We start from the raw sequence: 21,822 nt of genomic DNA on the forward strand, positions 1-21,822 counted from the left end.
ATGGGCGGCGGCGTTGACCAGTGGGAAGGCGAGATTGGGAGAGGCGAGGCGGGGCAGGACCGAAGGGGCCGTTGCCCGGGGCAACGGTGGGAATTAGAACGCGGGTGACGTCACTGGGGGCGGGGCTTGTAGCTCCGCCCGCGGGCACAGTTGGGCGGGGCTTCCCATTCCCCCCCACCCCCTGCCCGGCACATCTGGATGACGCCACCTCGACCACATCTGGGTCCCTCCTGCCACTTCCCTAATCACGTCCGGGTGTGGGTCAGACCCCATCACGAACACATCTGGATGACGCCACCTACAGCCAGAAGTCACTCCCTTAACCACATCTGGGACCCCCCTCCCACCTCCCTTATCACGTCTGCGTGTGCATCAGATCCCACCCCGGCCACATCTGGATGGCGCCACCTGACCACATCTGGGTCCCCCCTCCCACCTCCATTATCACATCTGGGTGTGCATCAGATCCCACCACAGACACATCTGGGTGACACCACCTACAGGCAGAAGTCACTCCCTCAACCACATCTGGATCCACCTCCCTTATCACATCTGGGTGTGGGGCAGATCCCACCAAGGACACATCTGGATGATGCCACCTACAACTAGGAGCCCCCTGCTTGAACACATCTGGATCTGCCTCCCTTATCACATCTCGGTGTGGGGCAGATCCCACCACGGACACATCTGGATGGCCCCACCTGGAACCGGGCCCCTCTTCCCCTCACTCCTGTCTCGGTCACATCTGGATTTGGGCTCCCCTTCTGCCCTGAGTAACATCTGGTTATGAGTTTGCTCCTACCCTGGACACATCTGGATGACCCCCACCTGCAACCAGGTGCCCCCTCACCATCCCAAACACAACTACAACAAGGCACCTTCCCCAGCACTCCAGAGGCATTTGGGTGCCCGTCTCACATCTGGATGTGCGTCCGATCCCACCCCAGACACATCTGGATGACCCCAACTACAACCAGGTGCCCCCATGTCTCTGCCACGTCTGGGTGACCCCAACTACAATCAGGAGCACCACCCCAGACACCTCTGGGTGCCCATCCTGCTCCATGTCCCACATCTGGGCACATGTCTGATCCCATCCTGGCCACATCTGGATGACCCCCTCTCAAACCAGGTGACCCCCCCACACCATCCTGACCACATCTGGGTGACTCCATCCCAACCAGGTTCCCCCCCACACACCATCCCAACCACATCTGGGCTTCGTCCTACATCCCATGCCACATCTGGGAGTGTCCCCTCCTACTCCAGACACATCTGGATGACTCCCACCTACAAACAGGACACCACTCGGCCACATCTGGGCGCCCCTCCTGCTCCCCACCTCACATCTGTATGCACAGCTGCTCCCACTCTGGACACATCTGGACAACCCCACCTACATCCTGGAGCAATCCTGCAACACCTGGAGCTGTTTTGCCCTTGCCCTGCTATAGCCATCGGGAGCTCCTCCAATGGAAACCACCATATAATATGAAACACAATGAAAAAATCCAATAAAATCAAATCAAATCCATTTTATTGCCTTTTCCAGCCAAATACAGGCAAATCTCATCCCATTATCCTGCTCTGAGCTGTTGCCACTGACTTGTGTCACCATGAAAAGGTCCCTCAGTCACCGCCTGGGCCATAATGAAGTTAAGGAGCCCAGACTTGTGTGTGATGAATCCCATTCATGCCAGCAGGACAGAGGGAATTCCATGCAAATCCGGCTGTTTAACGAGAGGAAAAAAATTAGCCTGGCACATCTTAAACCTTTTATATTTATTTTATAGCTGTCTGAATCCATTAAACCAGTTCCACCTTTCCCAGTTTATTTTATTCTCATGGGGCCTTCAAGGATTTTGTGATTATATTAGGAAGGGTTTCTCTCCTTCCTGGATTTTCCAATCCAGAAGGAGCTGCTGGACTAGAAATGTGGAATTATTGATTAGGAGATACTGGGGATGTTGTCCCCAACAGCTCATTGTGGTGTCACCAAACTGTGCGGGGCTCCCATTTCACTCTGGTTTTCCCCAGGGATGAGCCAGACCCTCTTTGTTTTCCACATTTCCTACTGCAGAGCTCTGGATGGAACAATTCCACTTCCATTCCCCCAATTTCAAAAGGAAAATACATAAAAAAATATAAAAGTTATTAAGAGCTTTGACCCAGGTTGTGCTTGGATAGGATGGACAATGAACTGGAGCTGATCCAGCCCAGGTTTTTCCCAACTCATCCCTCTTCCAAACCCCATCATGGACACCTCAAGCTCAGAAAAAACCTTCACCAAGCTGAATAAATCTTTTGGAATCCAGAGAAAATGGGGAAAAAAATGAAACATAATCAGGTCCTTGGCTTGGAAGGAGTTGGCCAAGGGCAAACAAGCCCCAGCACGAGTTGTCCTCTCCTACTCCCTTCCCATCCCTTGACAGCCTTTACTCATCCAGCCAGAAAGGTGGCTTGGATGCATTTTTCCAGGGGTGGTGGTGCAAGAGGGATCAAAGAGGCTTTCCCAGAGCCAGCCCTGCCTCCAGGGATTTCCACTCCTGGCCCTTCCCAGGGGAACGGGTGGCTTGTCCCAAACGGGAATCTCAGCAGGGAGTGATGGCTCTGATGGACTCCCAAAACAGCGTTTTCCTGGAATTATAGGATGGTTTGGGTTGGAATGGACCTGAGAGATCATCCAGTCCAGGGGGCAGGAACACCTTCCACTAGAACAGGTTCTCCTGATCTTTACATCTCTCTGTCCACAGAAATCCTTTCCAAGTGCTGGGAAATCACATGGATGGACACAGAATCCTGGAATCATGGAATGCTTTGAGTTGAAAGAGGCTTTCAAGATCATCTATTCTCAATCCCCTGCCATGGGCAGGGACAACTTAGACCACAGTAGGTTGCTCCAAGCCCCATCCAACCTGGCCTGGGACACTTCCAGGGATGGGGCAGCCACAGCTTCTCTGGGAATTCCATTCCACCCCCTCATCACTCTCCCAGGGAAGAATTCCTTCCCAATATTCCATCTAACGCTGCCCAGTGTGAAGCCATTCCCCCTTGTCCTGTCCCTCCATCCTTTGTCCAAAGTCCCTCTCCTGCTCGCTTGGAGCTCCTTTAGGCATTGGAAGGAGCTCTAAGGACTCTCTGGAACACTCTTTTATCCAGGTTGACCATCCCAACTTTGAGGGAATCTTTCCTATTCTCCCTGTGCACCAACCCCTGGTGTCCCTCTGCTCCATCCCCTTCCCAGGTGTGCTCCTCACACCTGGCTGAGGCTGGATGAGCCCATTTCAAGGCTCAGGTGCAATGAGGTTCCTGCTGCCATCATGGGCAGGTGGAACCAATAGATTCATCCCATGAATAGGACTGGAGAGGAGCAGGATGGGGGAGGGTTTCAGGATGAGGGGTAGCCAGAGCTGCTCTTCTGTGGGATTTGGGCTCTGCCCTCAGTTTGTTTATGCTCCAAGACTCCTCCAAACCTACCCCTGATGGATGAAAGGCAGCTGGATTTGGGACTCAATTTAATCATGTGATGGAAGAGGAGGTTCCTCCTGCAAGGTGGTTTTTTTTCAAAGCTGTTTTTAAATTAATATATTTGGCCCCATTTTCCACCTGAGTGGTGCAAAATATCCCCCCTTCTCATATCTCCTGGCTGAGGAGATGCTGATTAAGAGGCTCTCCCTAAATTTGGAGGTGAAACTTTCTCAGGGTGCATCTTGGGCTGGTGGGAACCTCCCATTGGGCTGAGGGGGCTTTAAATAAACGTCCTGGAGGGGGGAATTTCCCTTAGGGAGGCAGCTGGGTGAGGACTTCTCTAGGCTGGGTGGGTTTGAAGGAGGAGAATGTTGTGCTGAATGATCTTGTTCCCAACAATAGCTCTGAGAGTTCAGGGTACAGCAAAAGCCGGGAAAATGTGAAGGTTTTCCAAGTGTTTTCTACTCCTTGAAAATGTTTTGTGGTGTTTTGTCACTTCTTTCCTTGAGAAGTCCCACTTTTATCCCAGTGGTGGAGGTTTTTTCATGGATTAGGACCCCCTTGGTGGTTTGAATATGATCCTCCTTTCCTGCATCCCCTGAGGCTCTGAGTCTCCATGGGGAGCAGGGATTTGGAGGGTCAGAAGGAGAAGGGAGGTGAGGGCTGGGTGGTGGTGGCTGAGAAGACTCAACATCTCAATTTACCTCCTGTCTCTCTGCTCTGCTTTGTTATTTCCCCCTGTGGTGCAAGCTGTGAATTCCCACACAATTTAGAAGCATTTCCTCTTATTTTTTAGCAGCAATTTGATATTTTTTTCTACCTCCAACAGTAACTGAGGGACTGAGCTCAAGGATTTCCCATTTTGTGTTCTACTTGGGTCCTTGCTAAAGCTGAGCTTAACCCCTTGGGCAGCTGCAGACTTTGGGGTTGAGCTGTTGGGGCTTTCTCTGAGGGCAAACTTGGGGTTCTACCAACCATGTGCTGTCTCTGTGTTGCTGCAGTGACATCCTTGGGGACTCTGCCATAACACCCCCAAGAAGTGGTGGATGACAGAGCCATGGGGGTCTCAAGGAGCAGTGGGATGGAGAAGAGCAGCAGGTGGGTCCCATGGGGCATGGCAAGGGATTCTGGGGGGCTCCAGACCTGTATTATCCCGTTGGCTTTACTGGGAATTTCAGGGCATCAAGCAAAAAAAAATCCCTCCAGATTTCCTTTTGGGAGCCCTTTTTTTGGTGCTGCTGGAAATAAAGGTGGGGTGGCATCACACCAGGGTTTATTTTCCCCTCAAGGGGTTTGCTGTGGGTATGACCTTCTTGGCTTCAGTGGGATCAATTTGTTCTTGTCCCCAGGAAGCGAAAGAAGGAGCTGGAAAAAGGGCAGGAGGTGGCAAAGGTCATGAAGAAGGAGCCGGAATGCTCAGTGCAGGTACCACCCATCCATCTGTGTCACCACTGAGGTGGCCCTTGTCACTATCCCAAGTGTTTTATGGGCATCAAACCCATGGCATGAACTTCCTTCTACCTTAACACTTCCCCAGCCTGGTGCAAAGGCCTCTGCAGGAACAAAGGAGAAGAAGAAACCATGGAAGGTCAAGGAGAAGCCAGTGCAGGAGAACATCATCAGTAGGTAAGTCCTGGATGGGTGGGGGTGATGGTGGCACCTAGGGAGAAGGTGGGATCTGCAGGGCTCTGCTCCCCTCAGCTGGGATCATCCCAGAACTGTGCACAGGAATGCCAAGGCCAGCTCTGCTTTCCTTGGGCTGCTTTGATTATGGAAAGGGGCTTTAATTGGGTAAAATAAATAGGACAAATGGGAATGGCCTTAAGCTGAAGGAGGGAGGGCTTAGGTTGGATATTGGGAAGAAATTCTTCCTTGTGAGGGTGGGAAGGCCTTGGCACAGGTTGCCCAGGGAAGCTGTGGCTGCTCTATCCCTGGGAGTGTCCAAGGTCAGGTTGGACACACCTTGAGTGTTGTGTTCAGTTCTGGGCCCCTCAGTTGAGGAAAGAGATTGAGGGGCTGGAGCGGGGCCAGAGAAGAGCAACAAGGCTGGAGAAGGGACTGGAGGTGGCACTGAGTGTCCTCTTAAACACCTCCAGGGACAGAGAATCCACCATGTCTTGATCCAACCCCACTGTGATCACCAGCCCAGGGCACTGAGTGCCCTGGGCTGGTGATCACAGTGGGGTTGGATCAAGGGTTGGGTTTGATAATCTCAGAGGTCTCTTCCAACCCAAGTGAGAAGAGAAGAGCAACAAGGCTGGAGAAGGGACTGGAGCACAAGTGCTGTGGGGAGAGGCTGAGGGAGCTGGGGGTGTTCAGCCTGGAGAAGAGGAGGCTCAGAGGTGACCTCAGCACTGTCTGGAACTGCCTGAAGGGAAGTTGTGGCCAGGTGGGGGTTGGTCTCTTCTCCCAGGCACTCAGCAATAGGACAAGGGGGCATGATGGGCTCAAGCTCTGCCAGGGGAAATTGAAGTTGGAGATGAGAAAGAAATTCTTTGCAGAGAGAGTGCTCAGGCACTGGAATGGGCTGCCCAGAGAGGGGGTGGATTCCCCATTCCTGGAGGTTTTTAAGGTGAGCTTGGCCGTGGCACTGAGTTCCATGATCTGGTAAAGGGACTGGAGTTGGACCAAGGGTTGGTCTTGATGATCTCAGAGGTCTTTTCCAACCCAATCCATTCTTTGATTCTGTGACATGGCTTGGAGCAACCTGGGCTAGTGGGAAGTGTCCCTGCCCATGGCAGGGCGTAGAACTGGATGTTTTTTAAGTCCTTTCTAACTCAGACCATTCCATGACTCTGAAAACTGTGTGTTCCTTCTGTCTCCTTGTCCAAGAAGCTCTCTGAAGCAGGAGGCTGCAGAAGGGAAAGGTCTTGGCTCGAGCCTGAGGAATGGGATCCAAGCTGAGGAGGGATCTGCCCCTGGGTCGGTACGTGGTGGTTTCTGGGCTGAAGGATTTGGGAGCACTCCATGTGGTGTGGTCCCATGGGAGCTGTGATGTCCTGCAGCTTGAGGAGGGTGGGTGAAAGCCCCTGAAAGGATCTTTGGAGCATCTGGAATTAAATGGAGGAATAAATTCCCTGTGTGTGGCCTTGGGGTTGAATCAGTCACGTTTTGATGCATGACCTGGCACTGATGGGAAGCACCAGGGCATGGGTGGGTCTGTTACTTCCCAAGCATCAGGCTGGGATTGGTCTCATCCTGCAGTGTTTTTCCTGAGGGGTCTGGTCCTCACTGCTGCTCTTCATTCTCCATCCCTGGAGGTGTCCAAGCCCAGCTTGGATATGGAGCATGGAGCAACCTGGTCTAATGGAAGGTGTCCCTGCCCATAGTAGAGGATGGAATGAGATAATCTTTGATGTTCCTTCCAACCTAGACCATTCCATGATTTTTGGCTGATCCTGGCCCATTCCCACCATATTTTGCTTTGGCCTCATTGACATTTCCCCCTTGTCCTTTTTCTCTTCCCCACGGGGAGTCTCTATCCCTTTTCCAAACAGGATCCAAGCCCAGCTTGGATATGGAGCTTGGAACAACTTGGTCTAATGGAAGATCTCCCTGCCCCTGGCTGGGATTTGGAACAAGATGATCTTTGATGTTCCTTCCAGTCCAAACCATTCCATGATTTATGGCTGGGATTTGGAACAAGATGATCTCTGATGTTCCTTCCAATCCAAACCATTCCATGATTTATGGCTGGGATTTGGAACAAGATGATCTTTGATGTTCCTTCCAATCCAAACCATTCCATGATTTTTGGCTGATCCTGGCCCATTCCCACCATACTTTGCTTTGGCCTCATTGACATTCCCCCTTTGTCCTTTTTCTCTTCCCCATGGGGAGTTTCCATCCCTTTTCCAAACAGAATCCAAGCCTAGCTTGGATGTGGAGCTTGGAGCAACCTGGGATAGTGGAAGATGTCTCTGACCCTGGCTGGGAGTTGGAACAAGATGATCCTTCCAACCCAGACCATTCCATGATTTTTGGCTGATCCTGGCCCATTCCCACCATACTTTCCTTTGCCCACAGGAACATTTCCCCCTTGTCCTCTCAGCTTTTTCTCTTCCCCATGGGGAGTTTCCATCCCTTTTCCAAACAGGATCTGAAATCTCTTTCCTGAATGGATCAAATGTGAAGCTGCAGCCTTGAAACTCCCCCGAGGCTGCCTGTGATCCATGTCCTGGTGCCAACCCCAGGAATTCAAGGCAGGATTTACTTTGGAAGGTGATGTTTGTGCCTTCCTGACTTTACCAAAGGATTGTGAATCCCAGAGCGGGCGGATTCCCAGGGAATGAAAGTTTATATTGTCAGGACCAACCTGTAATTAACTCAGGGCTTTTCTTTAATGAGTTCACCCAGGAGCTTCTGCTTTCAAGCAAAAGCCCTCTGTGGGTTTGGCCTCCTTTGAAAGAGAAACTGGGGGAAGTTGGAATTTATATCGAGAGCTGATGCTTGGAGAGGGTTGGATGAACCTGGGTTGGGTTTTGGGACTCCTTGTGTGGTCAGGAGCAGAAAAATCTGGTTTCACCTTGGAAAAACAATGTGCAAACCTTATCCTGAGACTTCTGGTGGCCTCCAGGGGTCACATTTAGGGCTCTGTGTCCCCTCTGAACTTACTTTCTTCCAAGTTCTGGAATTTCCCCCCTGTATTGTTTTTGTCTCCTTATTGTATAATTTTTTGGCCCCTTCCTGTATTTAATTTTTTTGCCCCCCTTCTTGTATTTTATTTTTGTCCCCTTCTTGTATTTTTTTTTGCCCCCTTCTTGGTTTTGTTATTGTTTTTTTGCCCACTTATATTTTTTTTGCCCCCTTGTTTTTTTTTTTTTTGGGCCCTTTCTTGTAGTTTATTGTTTTTTGGCCCCTTCTTGGTTTTGGTGGGTTTTTTTTTGGCCCCTTCTTGGTTTTGGTGGGGTTTTTTTTGGCCCCTTCTTGTAGTTTGTTTTCTTTTTGTTGGCCCCTTCTTGTAGTTTGTTTTCTTTTTGTTGGCCCCTTCTTGTAGTTTGTTTTCTTTTTGTTGGCCCCTTCTTGTAGTTTGTTTTCTTTTTGTTGGCCCCTTTCTGTGTTTGTTTTCTTTTTGTTGGCCCCTTTCTGTGTTTGTTTTCTTTTTGTTGGCCCCTTTCGGGGTTTATTTTTTTTTTTGCCCCTTTCTGGGGTTTATTTTTTTTTTTGCCCCTTTCTGGGGTTTATTTTTTTTTTGCCCCTTTCTGGGGTTTATTTTTTTTTTGCCCCTTCTCGGGGTTTATTTTTTTTTTTGCCCCTTCTCGGGGTTTATTTTTTTTTTTTGCCCCTTCTCGGGGTTTATTTTTTTTTTTTGCCCCTTCTCGGGGTTTATTTTTTTTTTTTGCCCCTTCTCGGGGTTTATTTTTTTTTTTTTTGCCCCTTCTCGGGGTTTATTTTTTTTTTTTTGCCCCTTCTCGGGGTTTATTTTTTTTTTTTTTGCCCCTTCTCGGGGTTTATTTTTTTTTTTTTTGCCCCTTCTCGGGGTTTATTTTTTTTTTTTTTGCCCCTTCTCGGGGTTTATTTTTTTTTTTTGCCCCTTCTCAGGATTTAATTGGTTTTTTTTGCCCCTTCTCGGGATTTAATTGTTTTTTTTTTGCCCCTTCTCGGGATTTAATTGTTTTTTTTTTGCCCCTTCTCGGGATTTAATTTTTTTTTTTTGCCCCTTCTCGGGATTTAATTTTTTTTTTTGCCCCTTCTCGGGATTTAATTTTTTTTTTTTGCCCCTTCTCGGGATTTAATTTTTTTTTTTTGCCCCTTCTTGGATTTTTGTTTGGTTTTGGCCATTTTTTTTGGTTTTTTTTTTTTTTATTGGCCCCTTCTTGTTTTGGGTTTTTTTTTGCCTCTTTTCTATTTTTTTTTGGCCCCTTCTTGTATTTTTTTGCCCCAAGGCGGCCAAGGAAGAGCAAAGTGTTGGCAGTGGTGGGAGCCGAGTGATTTTTTTTTTTTTTTTTTGGAATTAGAGCACCTTTTCCAGGTAACCTTTCCCAACATCTTCCAGGAGGACACCAGAACAACCCTCCCCCAAGGGCCCTCAGTGGAGCTGAAAGACTCTTCAGGGTGAGTTGAGTCCCTTTTTTGAATGATTTTCCCCCAGAAAATTGGAAATTTATCCTTTTTATTCTTCCTAAGGCTCTTCACAACCCTGATTTTTTTTCACTCCTGTATCACCAAGCCCTTCCCTGAGGAGTTTGGTCATATCCTGGTGCCTTCAGTGACCTAAAAAAAACATCACAAGGGGGAATTAAAGGCCTGTTTTGGTTTATCTCAAAAAAAATCCTGGGATTTTGAGGGTGGAGAGGGAATGTCCCGCCCCATCCCGCCCCATCCCGCCCCATCCCGCCCCATCCCGCCCCATCCCGCCCCATCCCGCCCCATCCCGCCCCATCCCGCCCCATCCCGCCCCATCCCGCCCCATCCCGCCCCATCCCGCCCCATCCCGCCCCATCCCATCCCATCGCGCCCCATCCCATCCCATCCCATCCCATGGACCAAAACCTGCTTTCCCAGCTCCTGACCCCAGAGTGGTCCTGCTGGGGGGTGCCAGGAGGCGGGAAAGGCAGGGAATGGGTCTGATCCATGGACTGAGCTTCAGCCTTGCCCAACATGGACTGGAGCACTTGGTGTGGGACATAACAAGGACCCAGCAGGGACAGCCCCCAGTTTCCCTGTGGGCCAAGGGGACACCATCCCCTCAACCCTGATGGAAACATGAAGGTTGGAAAAGACATCCAAGATCCTGAAGTCCAACCATTACTCTGCCAAGGCCACCACTAAACCCTGTCCCCAAGTGCCACATCCACAGGCTCTTTGAACCCTTCCAGGGCTGGTGATTCCACCACTGCCCTGGACAGCCTGTTCCAGTGTTTGACCACCTTCAGTGAGGAATTTTCCTGATTTCCTTTCTAAATCTGCTTCTTTGGAACATGAGCAGCTCAAAGGTGAGGTTTCCACCTCCCTGCCTGGCTTGGAGAAACCTTGGGAGGAGTTATTTTATAGGGACAGGTTTGTGCTTTTATAATATTTGCAAGTCCCACAGAAATAACTAAAATTCCCATGACCTTCCTGCTGACCAGGGAAACATTCCTGCTTTCTCCACCCGTGTTGTTGATGGTGGAGCTCATGAATCTGGACACTCCTTGTCCTGCAGCTTGTTGAATTGATGAGGTGGTTTCCTTCCCTGTCCTTCTGTCCTTCCCATTCCACCTCAGGTTGCCTGGGATGGGAGAGCCTGTCCCCACAATCCCAGGAGATGGGTCCCATCTCCTTCTCCAGGGTGTCCATAACATTAAACCTGATCCCACCTCTGCCAAACCTTGCAGACCTTTCCCTTGAGGTGTCTCTGGGAAGATTTCCTTGGAATCTCCCTCCATTTGGTCTGGAGACCTCATGGTCCCGCTCCTTTGAGCTTCTTCATCCCATAAAATAGCACATGGAGACAATCACTGCTGCTTTGGGATGTCTCCATGGAGCTGCCACAGCTGGAGGGAAAGAAAGGCTTGTTTGAGAGCAATTCCCTAATTTTTGGATGGAAGAGGGGGAGGTTGGTGCTCACCAAGGTGGTGACAAGTGGTTGGGATTTTGTTGTAGGTCCCAGGACAAACCCCATAAAGCAGGACCTGCAGTGAGACAGCAGCTCTTGGAGAGCCAGAATGGAATTGGGGTAGGAAACCTGGGGGGGAATGTCACCTCCTGGACCTCATCCTGCATGGAACATGTCCCTCAGTGGTGTGGGACTGTGAGACAACCCCTCTCCTTCCCCATCCTCAACATTCCTTCCCTTATGGCTGCTTCCCACAGGTCCCAAAGCCAAGGGATGGTGGGATTGCATCCCCCTCTGGAGATCCTGGAGCTTCGGAGATGGATGTGGGACTCACAGCTGTGAGGGAGGGTGAGGAGGAGGAAGAGGATCCTCCTGTCCCACAGCAGGAAGGGGATGGCCAAGCTCTGCAAAGGAGAAAACCAAGAGAGAAGAAACAAGGAGAAAAGAAGCAGCAGGAAAAGGGAAGGAAAAGGAAAAGAGGGAGGAAGAGGATTGAGGATGGGATGGAGGACATGGAGGAGGAGGGTGATGAGGGACAGGGAAGAGCCAAAAGAAGGAGAAGCAGCAAATCCCAGGGAGGGGGTGATGGGAGAAAAGAACAGGAGAAGGGGAAAGCCAAGAAGGGAGAGAAGGGGAAAGACAAGAAAGCCAAGAAGGTGAAAGTGGAAGGAGGGAAGAAGGTGGAGAAGAGAATAAAGAAGGAAAAAGTGTTGGAAAAGGAAGAGGAGCAAGAGGTGGAGAAGAGAACAAAGAAGGAGAAAGTGTTGGAAGAGGAGCAAGAGGTGGAGAAGAGAATAAAGAAGGAGAAAGTGTCAGAAGAGAAAGAGGAGCAAGAAATGAAGAAGATGGATGGGGAGGAAGGAGAAAGAGGAGTGGGAAGTGAACTGGAGGGGAGGAATGAGATGGGAAAGGGAGGTGGAGATAGAAAGAAATTAAAGGAGGAGGAAGAGGTGGATGAGAAAGGGGATGAAGGACTGGGAGAGTCACAGAGTGCAGGGAAGGGAGATGGGAAGGGGAAAAGGGGGAAAATCAAGAAGGAAAAGAAAGAGAAGGGGAAGAAGAGTGAAGAGGAGGAGACCCCAGGGAAAGGCAGGAAAAGGAAATCCAAGGAAGAAGGAGGAGAAAAGACCAACAAAAAGGCTAAAAAGGAGGAAGAAAAGAAACGAGAGGCAGAAAACAAGTGGAAATGGTAAATGTCCTTTGTACCTTTTTTAACACTGACACTTTGGGGGTTTAATCTTAATTTTTTAGGGTAAACCTGTGAAAATTCAATTTCATCACTATTCTTAGCAGCTTTGCTGTATTTTATTAAGCCTTGAACTCGTCACTCTTGGCAGGAGGAAGGGGGTGAGAGACAATGACAGGTTTTGAACACACAAGAGTTTAAGAGTTTAAGATATGTGTTTAAGGGCACTTTTTATTCCTATAACAATTTATTTATTGTATCTCCCAACAGATTCTGGGCCTCTCCCCCCAACAGATTCTGGGCCTCTCCCCCCAACAGATTCTGGGCCTCTCCCCCCAACAGATTCTGGGCCTCTCCCCCCAACAGATTCTGGGCCTCTCCCCCCAACAGATTCTGGGCCTCTCCCCCCAACAGATTCTGGGCCTCTCCCCCCAACAGATTCTGGGCCTCTCCCCCCAACAGATTCTGGGCCTCTCCCCCCAACAGATTCTGGGCCTCTCCCCCCAACAGATTCTGGGCCTCTCCCCCCAACAGATTCTGGGCCTCTCCCCCCAACAGATTCTGGGCCTCTCCCCCCAACAGATTCTGGGCCTCTCCCCCCAACAGATTCTGGGCCTCTCCCCCCAACAGATTCTGGGCCTCTCCCCCCAACAGATTCTGGGCCTCTCCCCCCAACAGATTCTGGGCCTCTCCCCCCAACAGATTCTGGGCCTCTCCCCCCAACAGATTCTGGGCCTCTCCCCCCAACAGATTCTGGGCCTCTCCCCCCAACAGATTCTGGGCCTCTCCCCCCAACAGATTCTGGGCCTCTCCCCCCAACAGATTCTGGGCCTCTCCCCCCAACAGATTCTGGGCCTCTCCCCCCAACAGATTCTGGGCCTCTCCCCCCAACAGATTCTGGGCCTCTCCCCCCAACAGATTCTGGGCCTCTCCCCCCAACAGATTCTGGGCCTCTCCCCCCAACAGATTCTGGGCCTCTCCCCCCAACAGATTCTGGGCCTCTCCCCCCAACAGATTCTGGGCCTCTCCCCCCAACAGATTCTGGGCCTCTCCCCCCAACAGATTCTGGGCCTCTCCCCCCAACAGATTCTGGGCCTCTCCCCCCAACAGATTCTGGGCCTCTCCCCCCAACAGATTCTGGGCCTCTCCCCCCAACAGATTCTGGGCCTCTCCCCCCAACAGATTCTGGGCCTCTCCCCCCAACAGATTCTGGGCCTCTCCCCCCAACAGATTCTGGGCCTCTCCCCCCAACAGATTCTGGGCCTCTCCCCCCAACAGATTCTGGGCCTCTCCCCCCAACAGATTCTGGGCCTCTCCCCCCAACAGATTCTGGGCCTCTCCCCCCAACAGATTCTGGGCCTCTCCCCCCAACAGATTCTGGGCCTCTCCCCCCAACAGATTCTGGGCCTCTCCCCCCAACAGATTCTGGGCCTCTCCCCCCAACAGATTCTGGGCCTCTCCCCCCAACAGATTCTGGGCCTCTCCCCCCAACAGATTCTGGGCCTCTCCCCCCAACAGATTCTGGGCCTCTCCCCCCAACAGATTCTGGGCCTCTCCCCCCAACAGATTCTGGGCCTCTCCCCCCAACAGATTCTGGGCCTCTCCCCCCAACAGATTCTGGGCCTCTCCCCCCAACAGATTCTGGGCCTCTCCCCCCAACAGATTCTGGGCCTCTCCCCCCAACAGATTCTGGGCCTCTCCCCCCAACAGATTCTGGGCCTCTCCCCCCAACAGATTCTGGGCCTCTCCCCCCAACAGATTCTGGGCCTCTCCCCCCAACAGATTCTGGGCCTCTCCCCCCAACAGATTCTGGGCCTCTCCCCCCAACAGATTCTGGGCCTCTCCCCCCAACAGATTCTGGGCCTCTCCCCCCAACAGATTCTGGGCCTCTCCCCCCAACAGATTCTGGGCCTCTCCCCCCAACAGATTCTGGGCCTCTCCCCCCAACAGATTCTGGGCCTCTCCCCCCAACAGATTCTGGGCCTCTCCCCCCAACAGATTCTGGGCCTCTCCCCCCAACAGATTCTGGGCCTCTCCCCCCAACAGATTCTGGGCCTCTCCCCCCAACAGATTCTGGGCCTCTCCCCCCAACAGATTCTGGGCCTCTCCCCCCAACAGATTCTGGGCCTCTCCCCCCAACAGATTCTGGGCCTCTCCCCCCAACAGATTCTGGGCCTCTCCCCCCAACAGATTCTGGGCCTCTCCCCCCAACAGATTCTGGCCCCCCCCCCCCTTCTTTTGGTTTTCCACTTCCCCCCCCCCCCCCCCCTTTTGGTTTTCCACTTCCCCCCCCCCCCCTTCCTTTTGGTTTTCCACTTCCCCCCCCCCCCCCCCCTTTTGGTTTTCCACTTCCCCCCCCCCCCTTCCTTTTGGTTTTCCACTTCCCCCCCCCCTTTTGGTTTTCCACTTCCCCCCCCCCCCCCCCCCCTTCCTTTTGGTTTTCCACTTCCCCCCCCCCCCCCCCCCTTTTGGTTTTCCACTTCCCCCCCCCCCCCCTTTTGGTTTTCCACTTCCCCCCTCCCCCCCCTCCTTCTTTTGGTTTTCCACTTATTTATTCTAAATCTCCATTTCACACTTAAGACTTGCAAGATGTGCCTTTAAAATCCTCTTGCCCTGTCGGAGTGGGCAGTTGTGTTAAGATCATATTTACATTCAAATCCAAGTTACAAATAATCCTGAGGCCCTGGCACAGGTTGGGCAGAGCAGCTGTGGCTGCCCCACCCCTGGGAGTGTCCCAGGCCAGGTTGGATGAGTTTGGAGCAACCTGGGATAGTGGAAGGTGTCCCTGCCCATGGCAGGGGGTTTGAATCTCCCTCAGGACACCTTTCCTTGAATTCCATTGCAGTTTTCCTTCTATCAAAGGAAGGGGAAACTGAGGTAGAAAACCCAGAATTTCACTTGGAGTTGGTGCCAATTCACTGATTGGAGCATCTGCTGAGCTATGGAACATTGTCCTTGGATCTAAACTAGCATGGCCAGCAGGCCCAGGGCAGTGACCCTTCCCCTGGACTCTGCCTTGGTGAGGCCACACCTTGAGTGTTGTGTTCAGTTCTGGGCCCCTCAGGTCAGGAAAGATCTTGAGGGGCTGGAGCGGGGCCAGAGAAGAGCAACGAGGCTGGAGAAGGGACTGGAGCACAAGTGCTGTGGGGAGAGGCTGAGGGAGCTGGGGGTGTTTAGCCTGGAGAAGAGGAGGCTCAGAGGTGACCTCAGCACTGTCTGGAACTGCCTGAAGGGAAGTTCTGGCCAGGTGGGGGTTGGTCTCTTCTCCCAGGCACTCAGCAATAGGACAAGGGGGCACGATGGGCTCAAGCTCTGCCAGGGGAAATTGAAGTTGGAGATCAGAGAGAAATTCTTTGCAGAGAGAGTGCTCAGGGATTGGAATGGGCTGCCCAGAGAGGGGGTGGATTCCCCATCCCTGGAGGTTTTTAAGCTGAGCTTGGCCGTGGCACTGAGTGCCATGATCTGGTAAAGGGACTGGAGTTGGACCAAGGATTGGACTTGATGATCTCGCAGGTCTTTTCCAAGCCAATCAATTCTATTATTCCCAAGGGCGCTGGGATGTTCTCATGACTCCCTGTGTGTCTCTCCCAGGTGGGAAGAGGAGAAGGCAGCACATGGAGTCAAATGGACCCAGCTGGAGCACCGAGGGCCCTACTTTGCCCCTCTCTATGAGCCACTGCCTGAGGATGTGCGCTTTTATTACGATGGTAATTGGCCCTTGCCGTGGCACCTGGCACTTGGGGGGTTCTGTCCTGCCTGGAAAAACACCTGGTGTCTTCTCCTGCATGGAAGAGGAATATCCCATTCGATAAAGCCGGCCTGAGACCACTGATTAAAGTAGGAATTATGGGGTTATAGGGAGCAGACCCTGATGGTTGGTTTTTCCCCTCTTGAACCCCATTTTTTCTTCATTAAGATGCATTTTGGCTTTGAGTTTGAAGTCTGCTCATCCCTGTTTTCCCATCATGGGTTTTACTGTCCCATGGCTCCAGTGGCTGACACATCGTTGCCCCACGAGATGTTGAAGGTTTTGGTTGAGCTGCTCTGGGCTCCTCCCTGTGACTCCTGGTGTCCTCAGGGGCACCAAAGCATCACCTCCCAGCAACTCAGAGTGTCACTGAGGGGCTGATCCAGGCCACGTCCAGGGCTCTGCTGTCCTTGTTTTCCTGCCATTCCTGCTGGGTTGTCTTCTCCCTGCTCTCAGATTTATCCTGAACTCCTTTCTGACAGAGCAGGGGAAGGAGATGGGAGAGGACCACGTTCCCATGAGGTCTTGGTGTTCTTCAGCCCCTTCCCTGGGGCTTCCTATGCCTTTTTTACAGTAGGAAAAAGGCCAGTTTTGGGAAGTGTGGTGTCTGGCGACACCAGAGGGCACTGCTGAGATATCGATGGGGATGTCAGAGACTTGGCTCTCTGAGGAGGAGCCTTGGCAAGGTTTGAACCTTCTCTGTGACCTCTGAGATGTTGGAGATTCACCTGTGACATGTGTGGGTTGAGGCTGGTGGCTTTGGCCTGTGGTTTTTGACATTGGCTCGTTTGTTAAAGGCAAAAAAAAAGTTGCTAAAAAGGGTCACAATTCCTGGAAGGAACATTTATGGACAGGCAACCACCCCAAGCAGGAATGGACCATGGATAAGTGGCATATGTAGGTTGTCATGGGAATGTCATAAGGCTGTGACCAGCCACTCCCTGCAGTCCAGGAATCCCAAATAAGTGGTTCAGGTAGGATTGAACCCTCCCCTGGAGCTCTGCAGGTGCTTTTCCTCAGCTTGCCTAGAGAAGCTCTTTCCAAGAAATTCCTGGGATAAGCCAAGATGTTCCTTGGTTTCATTGTATTTCTCTGGCCAAAGAGCTCATAAGAGGGTGGTGGCTTTGCCATCTCCAAAGAAGTGTTCCAAGATCCTTAGAACATCTAAAAAGATCCAAAATTCTGCTCAGAGCAGCTCTGGCTGCCCCATCCTTGAAAGTGTCCAAGGCCAGGTTGGACAGGGCTTGGAGCAACCTGGGATAGTGGGAGGTGTCCCTGCCCATGGCAGGGGGATGGACTAAGGTCTTGAAAATCCCTTTCAACCCAAACCATTCCATGTTTTTTGGATGCATTGCACAACCATAAGAGGCTTTTTGTCTCTGTACCTGTCACACAAATGCCAGCTCGGAGTGTGCCAGGATTGCTCCACCTACATGGATGAGGTGAAACCTCTCCAAGCAGGATGGTGGCTACTGGAAGTGATGGGCTGCAGGAACATCCCACCGGGCCCAGGATATTGATCCTGGTGCAGGAGGTCCTGCCAGTGACTGTTCTCACCCCTTAACCCTGTTTTGGTGGAGAGTGAGGAGTCTCCAAACAACTGTGTTGGGCTGTGCCCTCAGCTGATTCTGAAGGTCCCCTCTCTCTCCCCAGGAAAGCCCCTGAAGCTGAGCTTGGCCACGGAGGAAATTGCCACATTTTATGCCAAAATGCTCAATCATGAGTACACGACCAAGGAGATCTTCCAGAACAATTTCTTCCATGACTGGAGGAAGGTACATTCCCTGAGGGGGCTTCCTTGATGTCCATCATTTGCATCAAACCCACCATCCTCAGGCTGTGGGTGTGGGGTGAAGGGGATGAGGGGCTTTTGGTGGCTTTTTTTTAGAATGATGAGATCTTAATTCTAATTTATTTCCCTGTTTGTTGTGGATTTGGGCTGGAATTTGCTGCCTGCAGCATCTTTGAGGGCTTCATGTTGGTGCTTGTGCTCTCTTGGAGTTTGGGTGATGGAAGTAGGAAGCAAACAGCTCACAGATGTTTTGGGGCTTGGAGGGAGAACCTCGTGGTCCCAAATAAAAGCAACCCCCCCAAGATACATTTGGTGCAGCTTCTGCAATTCCTGCAGTCCTGTTTGGGGACTCAGAGGCTGTTCCACCCCAAAACTGGCTGTGTTTTGCTTCTCTGGGTTCTGGCTCAGGTGGCCAGAGACATCCTGACCTCCTGCCATGGCAGCTTTTCCTTGGTTGGATGTGGCTGCTGCCTTCTGATTTTTCCAAAGAACTGGAATGTTGGGTCTCCATTCCCTCTTCTGTGAAGGAGAGGCCCCAACAGCAGCTCAGTGTGGAGTTAGTTTTGCCTCCTGCCTCTCATCCCTTGCCCAGGAGATGACCTCAGAGGAGCAGGAGATAATCCAGGACCTGGACAAGTGTGACTTCAGTGAGATCCACAAGTACTTTGTGGACCAAAGTGAGGCCCGGAAAGTGCTTCCCAAGGAGGAGAAGCAGGTGAGGATTTGTTTCCTGGGACATCTGGGACTGGCTGGCATGTCTTGGGTGTTCAGCTCTGGGGTGTTTGGGCTCCTGCTTGTCATCTCTCCTGGTGTTATGCCCTGGGACCTCTTTGGAGCAGCTCTGTCTCCAAGGCCATCATCATCATCCCCCTCTTCAGGGATTTTGTCAGGAGATCCTGCACATTCCATGGCTTTGTAGGGTACCAGCCATCCTTGGACCTTGGTTTGGGGTCCTGCTCTGTCCACAGGATGATGGACCTTGCTGTGAGGGACTGATGGCATTCAGGATTGTTCCATCAGCATCACTGGGAGGGTTTGCAGAGAGGGTGGAGATGAACCATTTGCTGGGAGTGGACTTGGACCTGTGCTCTCCTCCTTCTCCCACCCTTTGAGCTCTGCTCTCCCAGCCTTGCTGTTCTCCAGGGAAAGGAGGGCAGCGATGGGCAAAATGAGCCATGGGGTTTAAATCTTATCCTGTGGGATGACAGTAGATGTTGGGAAGAACTTCCTCACTGGGAGGATGATGAGGCCCTGGCACAGGTTGCTCAGAGAAACTGTGGCTGCCCCATCCCTGGGACTGTCCAAGGCCAGGTTGGACAGGGCTTAGAGCAACCTGGGATAGTGAAAGGTGTCCCAGCCCATGGCAGGGGGTTGGAATCAGAATGAGATAATTTTTAATGTTCCTTCTGACCCAAACCATTCCAGAATTTCCTTGTTGGTGTCCTGGTGTTTGTTGCAGAAACTGAAGGAGGAGGCAGATAAGATCCAGGAGGAATATGGGTACTGCATCCTGGATGGGCACCGGGAGAAGATCGGGAACTTCAAAACGGAGCCGCCGGGGCTGTTCCGTGGCCGTGGGAACCACCCCAAAATGGGGATGCTGAAGAAGAGGATCATGCCAGAAGATGTTATCATCAACTGCAGCAGGTGAGTTGCCATGGGAAGGGCTGAGCTCCTGGGGCTGGTTTTTGGGCCTGGAGAGGGAACAGGGACATTTCTGCCCATCTCCTAAAATCCTTGCTTTGCATATCCTGAGCCTTTGACTCACTGGAGCCCTCTGGCTATGCCAAGGGGTGTGATTGGAATTCCTCTGTGGATGTACAAAGGCCAGGAAGGCTGGTCAGCAGCTCCCATCTCCCATTGGTGTCCATGCTGCTCACCCCAAATCAACTTTAGTGCTCCTGCGGCCTCTTTGAAGAAAGGACAACTCTGTGCTCCTCTTCCAAATGAGCCATTCCTCCTAATTTTTTGGATCCCTCATGTTGGCTGGAAGCACCAGGATACTCACTGGAGGAGGTTGGATTGGTCTTAAACCACCCATGTGAAGACCTTGATTCAAAACATTCCCCACCAGTCCAGCAAGTTCTCCTTTGTCTTCAACATTCAAGTGATAAAGAGCTGATTATGTGAAGGGTCTGGAGGCCAAGTCTGAAGAGGAGCTGGGGGGGCTCAGCCTGGAGAAAAGACACTCAAGGGGACCTCCTCCATCTCTACAACTCCCTGAAAGGTGTGGACAGGTGGGAGCTGGTCTCTTCTCCCAGATAACAAGTGATAGAACAAGAAGAGATGGCCCCAGGTTGTGCCAGAGAAGGTTTGGATTGGATATTAAGGAAAACTTCTTCACAGAAAAGGTTGTCAAGAGGAAGAGGCTGCTCAGGACAGTGGTGGAGAGACCATCCCTGGAAGGATTTGAAAAATGGTGTAGATGTGGCACTTGGGGACTTGGTTTCATGGTGGGCCTGGCAGTGCTGAGGGAATGGTTGAACTCCATGATCTTAAAGGGCTTTTCCAGCCTTAACTCCATGTTGTGGAGCAGTTTTTGGTGGGTTGTAGTAATGCTACAACATGACCATCCTTGGCTCCCTGAAGTTGAGCTGAACACCAGTTTGTTCCTGGTCTCAGGGCTCTAATCCTGCTCTTCCCACAGGGACTCCAAGATCCCAGAGCCACCGGAAGGTCACAAGTGGAAGGAGGTGCGTTTTGACAACACGGTGACCTGGTTGGCCTCGTGGACAGAGAACATCCAGAACACCCTGAAGTACATCATGCTGAACCCCAGCTCCAAGCTGAAGGTTGGAATGATGCCTTTGGTCAGGTGGAAAGATCAGGAAAAGCAGAGATCTCTCTTTTTTTTTTCATCTTTTTCCCCCCCAAAAATGGGTCAACTAATTGAATTTGGGTGTCATTGGGTGGTGAGAGGAAAAGGACAGAGGGTTGTTAAGGATTATTCCTATTCCAGGGAAGGATTCCTGCTGGCAGAGCCATCCCTGTGGCACATTCCTCATGTGTGCCCAAGGAAGGCTGTTGGGAGCCAGGCAGGGGTTGGGAAGGTCCACAGGGACCAGAGCCTGTGGGGTTCAGTTCATTTGGGCCAGGAATGTAGGGCAAGGTGGGATCATGGTCTGCAGTGCCATGGGAGGGAGGGAGGGAACAGTCTGGGAAGGGAAAGGGGATTTAAGGCTCTTCCCAGAGTTCCAAGGAAAACTGGGCATAGCTGAGGGGGGGTTGTGTCCCTCCATAGTTGTGGCCATGGCCATGCAGTGTTTGACTCCTTGTTGTTCACTGGCTGGTGGGAACACCTCGACTTGGCCAGGATCCAAATCCAGCACAGCCAGCAGAGGGCACAGAAACCCTGAATGAGCTGCTCCTGCTCCCATTAATTCCCTTCATGGATTTTTCCCTAAGGAACCAGTGGTGTGTAAGCAGGATTTAGGTGCTCCTAGACCAGGGTTTGGCTGGAAGGGGACACTGAATGAAACATGTCTCTGCCTCCCTTTCCAGGGGGAGAAGGACTGGCAGAAATACGAGGTCGCTCGGCGCTTGAAGGGTGTTGTCCACAAAATCCGGGCTCAGTACCGAGCGGATTGGAAGTCCAAGGAGATGAAGAAGAGGCAAAGAGCAGTGGCCCTCTACTTCATTGATAAGGTACCCACAGCCTCCCCCTAGATACCAGGTCCCTCATCCACATGGAGGTTGGGAATTGCCTGATCCACCTCACCCTGGAGTTCTTTGTGATTCCTCACGTGAGGCATCTTGGCAGTGAGCATGGAATTGTGGAATGGTTTGGGTTGGAAGGGACCTTGAAGATCCTTCATTCCAACCGCCTGCCATGGGCTGGGATACCTTCCACTAGACCAGGTTATTCCAAGCTGGTCTTGAACATTTCCAGGGATGGGGGTGAAGGATCATAGAATCGATTGGGTTGAGAAAGACCTCTGAGATCGAGTCCAACCCTTGGTCCAACTCCAGTCCCTTTACCAGATCACGGCACTCAGTGCCACGGCCAAGCTCAGCTGAAAAACCTCCAGGGATGGGGAATCCACCCCCTCTCTGGGCAGCCCATTCCAATGCCTGAGCACTCTCTCTGCAAA

General features: G+C 51.7%; 3 protein-coding genes across 3 annotated transcripts in view; all 3 read left to right on the plus strand.

Annotated features, from left to right (window-relative positions):
- On the plus strand, positions 1 to 11,888 carry LOC139671411 (uncharacterized). Its single transcript, XM_071554235.1, has 8 exons — positions 1 to 86; positions 4,818 to 4,893; positions 5,006 to 5,094; positions 6,304 to 6,394; positions 9,464 to 9,522; positions 11,053 to 11,125; positions 11,263 to 11,456; positions 11,867 to 11,888. The coding sequence occupies exons 1-8, from the start codon at positions 1 to 3 to the stop codon at positions 11,886 to 11,888; spliced, it is 690 nt and encodes a 229-aa protein (XP_071410336.1).
- The window catches only part of LOC139670871 (lymphocyte antigen 6E-like), a 256,308-nt gene that overhangs the window by 161,488 nt on the left and 72,998 nt on the right, over positions 1 to 21,822 (plus strand). The gene's annotated exons all lie outside the window — the stretch shown is intronic.
- Positions 11,855 to 21,822, plus strand: part of TOP1MT (DNA topoisomerase I mitochondrial) — a 17,114-nt gene continuing 7,146 nt past the window's right edge. Inside the window, exons 1-7 of the mRNA XM_071553016.1 lie at positions 11,855 to 12,194; positions 15,783 to 15,898; positions 17,593 to 17,714; positions 18,324 to 18,446; positions 19,191 to 19,378; positions 20,379 to 20,523; positions 21,233 to 21,376. Coding sequence (XP_071409117.1) covers positions 11,908 to 12,194; positions 15,783 to 15,898; positions 17,593 to 17,714; positions 18,324 to 18,446; positions 19,191 to 19,378; positions 20,379 to 20,523; positions 21,233 to 21,376 — 1,125 coding nt within the window. The 5' untranslated portion in view covers positions 11,855 to 11,907. The remainder of the gene's footprint in view (positions 12,195 to 15,782; positions 15,899 to 17,592; positions 17,715 to 18,323; positions 18,447 to 19,190; positions 19,379 to 20,378; positions 20,524 to 21,232; positions 21,377 to 21,822) is intronic.

Source organism: Pithys albifrons, chromosome 4, assembly GCF_047495875.1.
Source record: "Pithys albifrons albifrons isolate INPA30051 chromosome 4, PitAlb_v1, whole genome shotgun sequence".
Classification (NCBI taxonomy): Eukaryota; Metazoa; Chordata; class Aves; order Passeriformes; family Thamnophilidae; genus Pithys; species Pithys albifrons.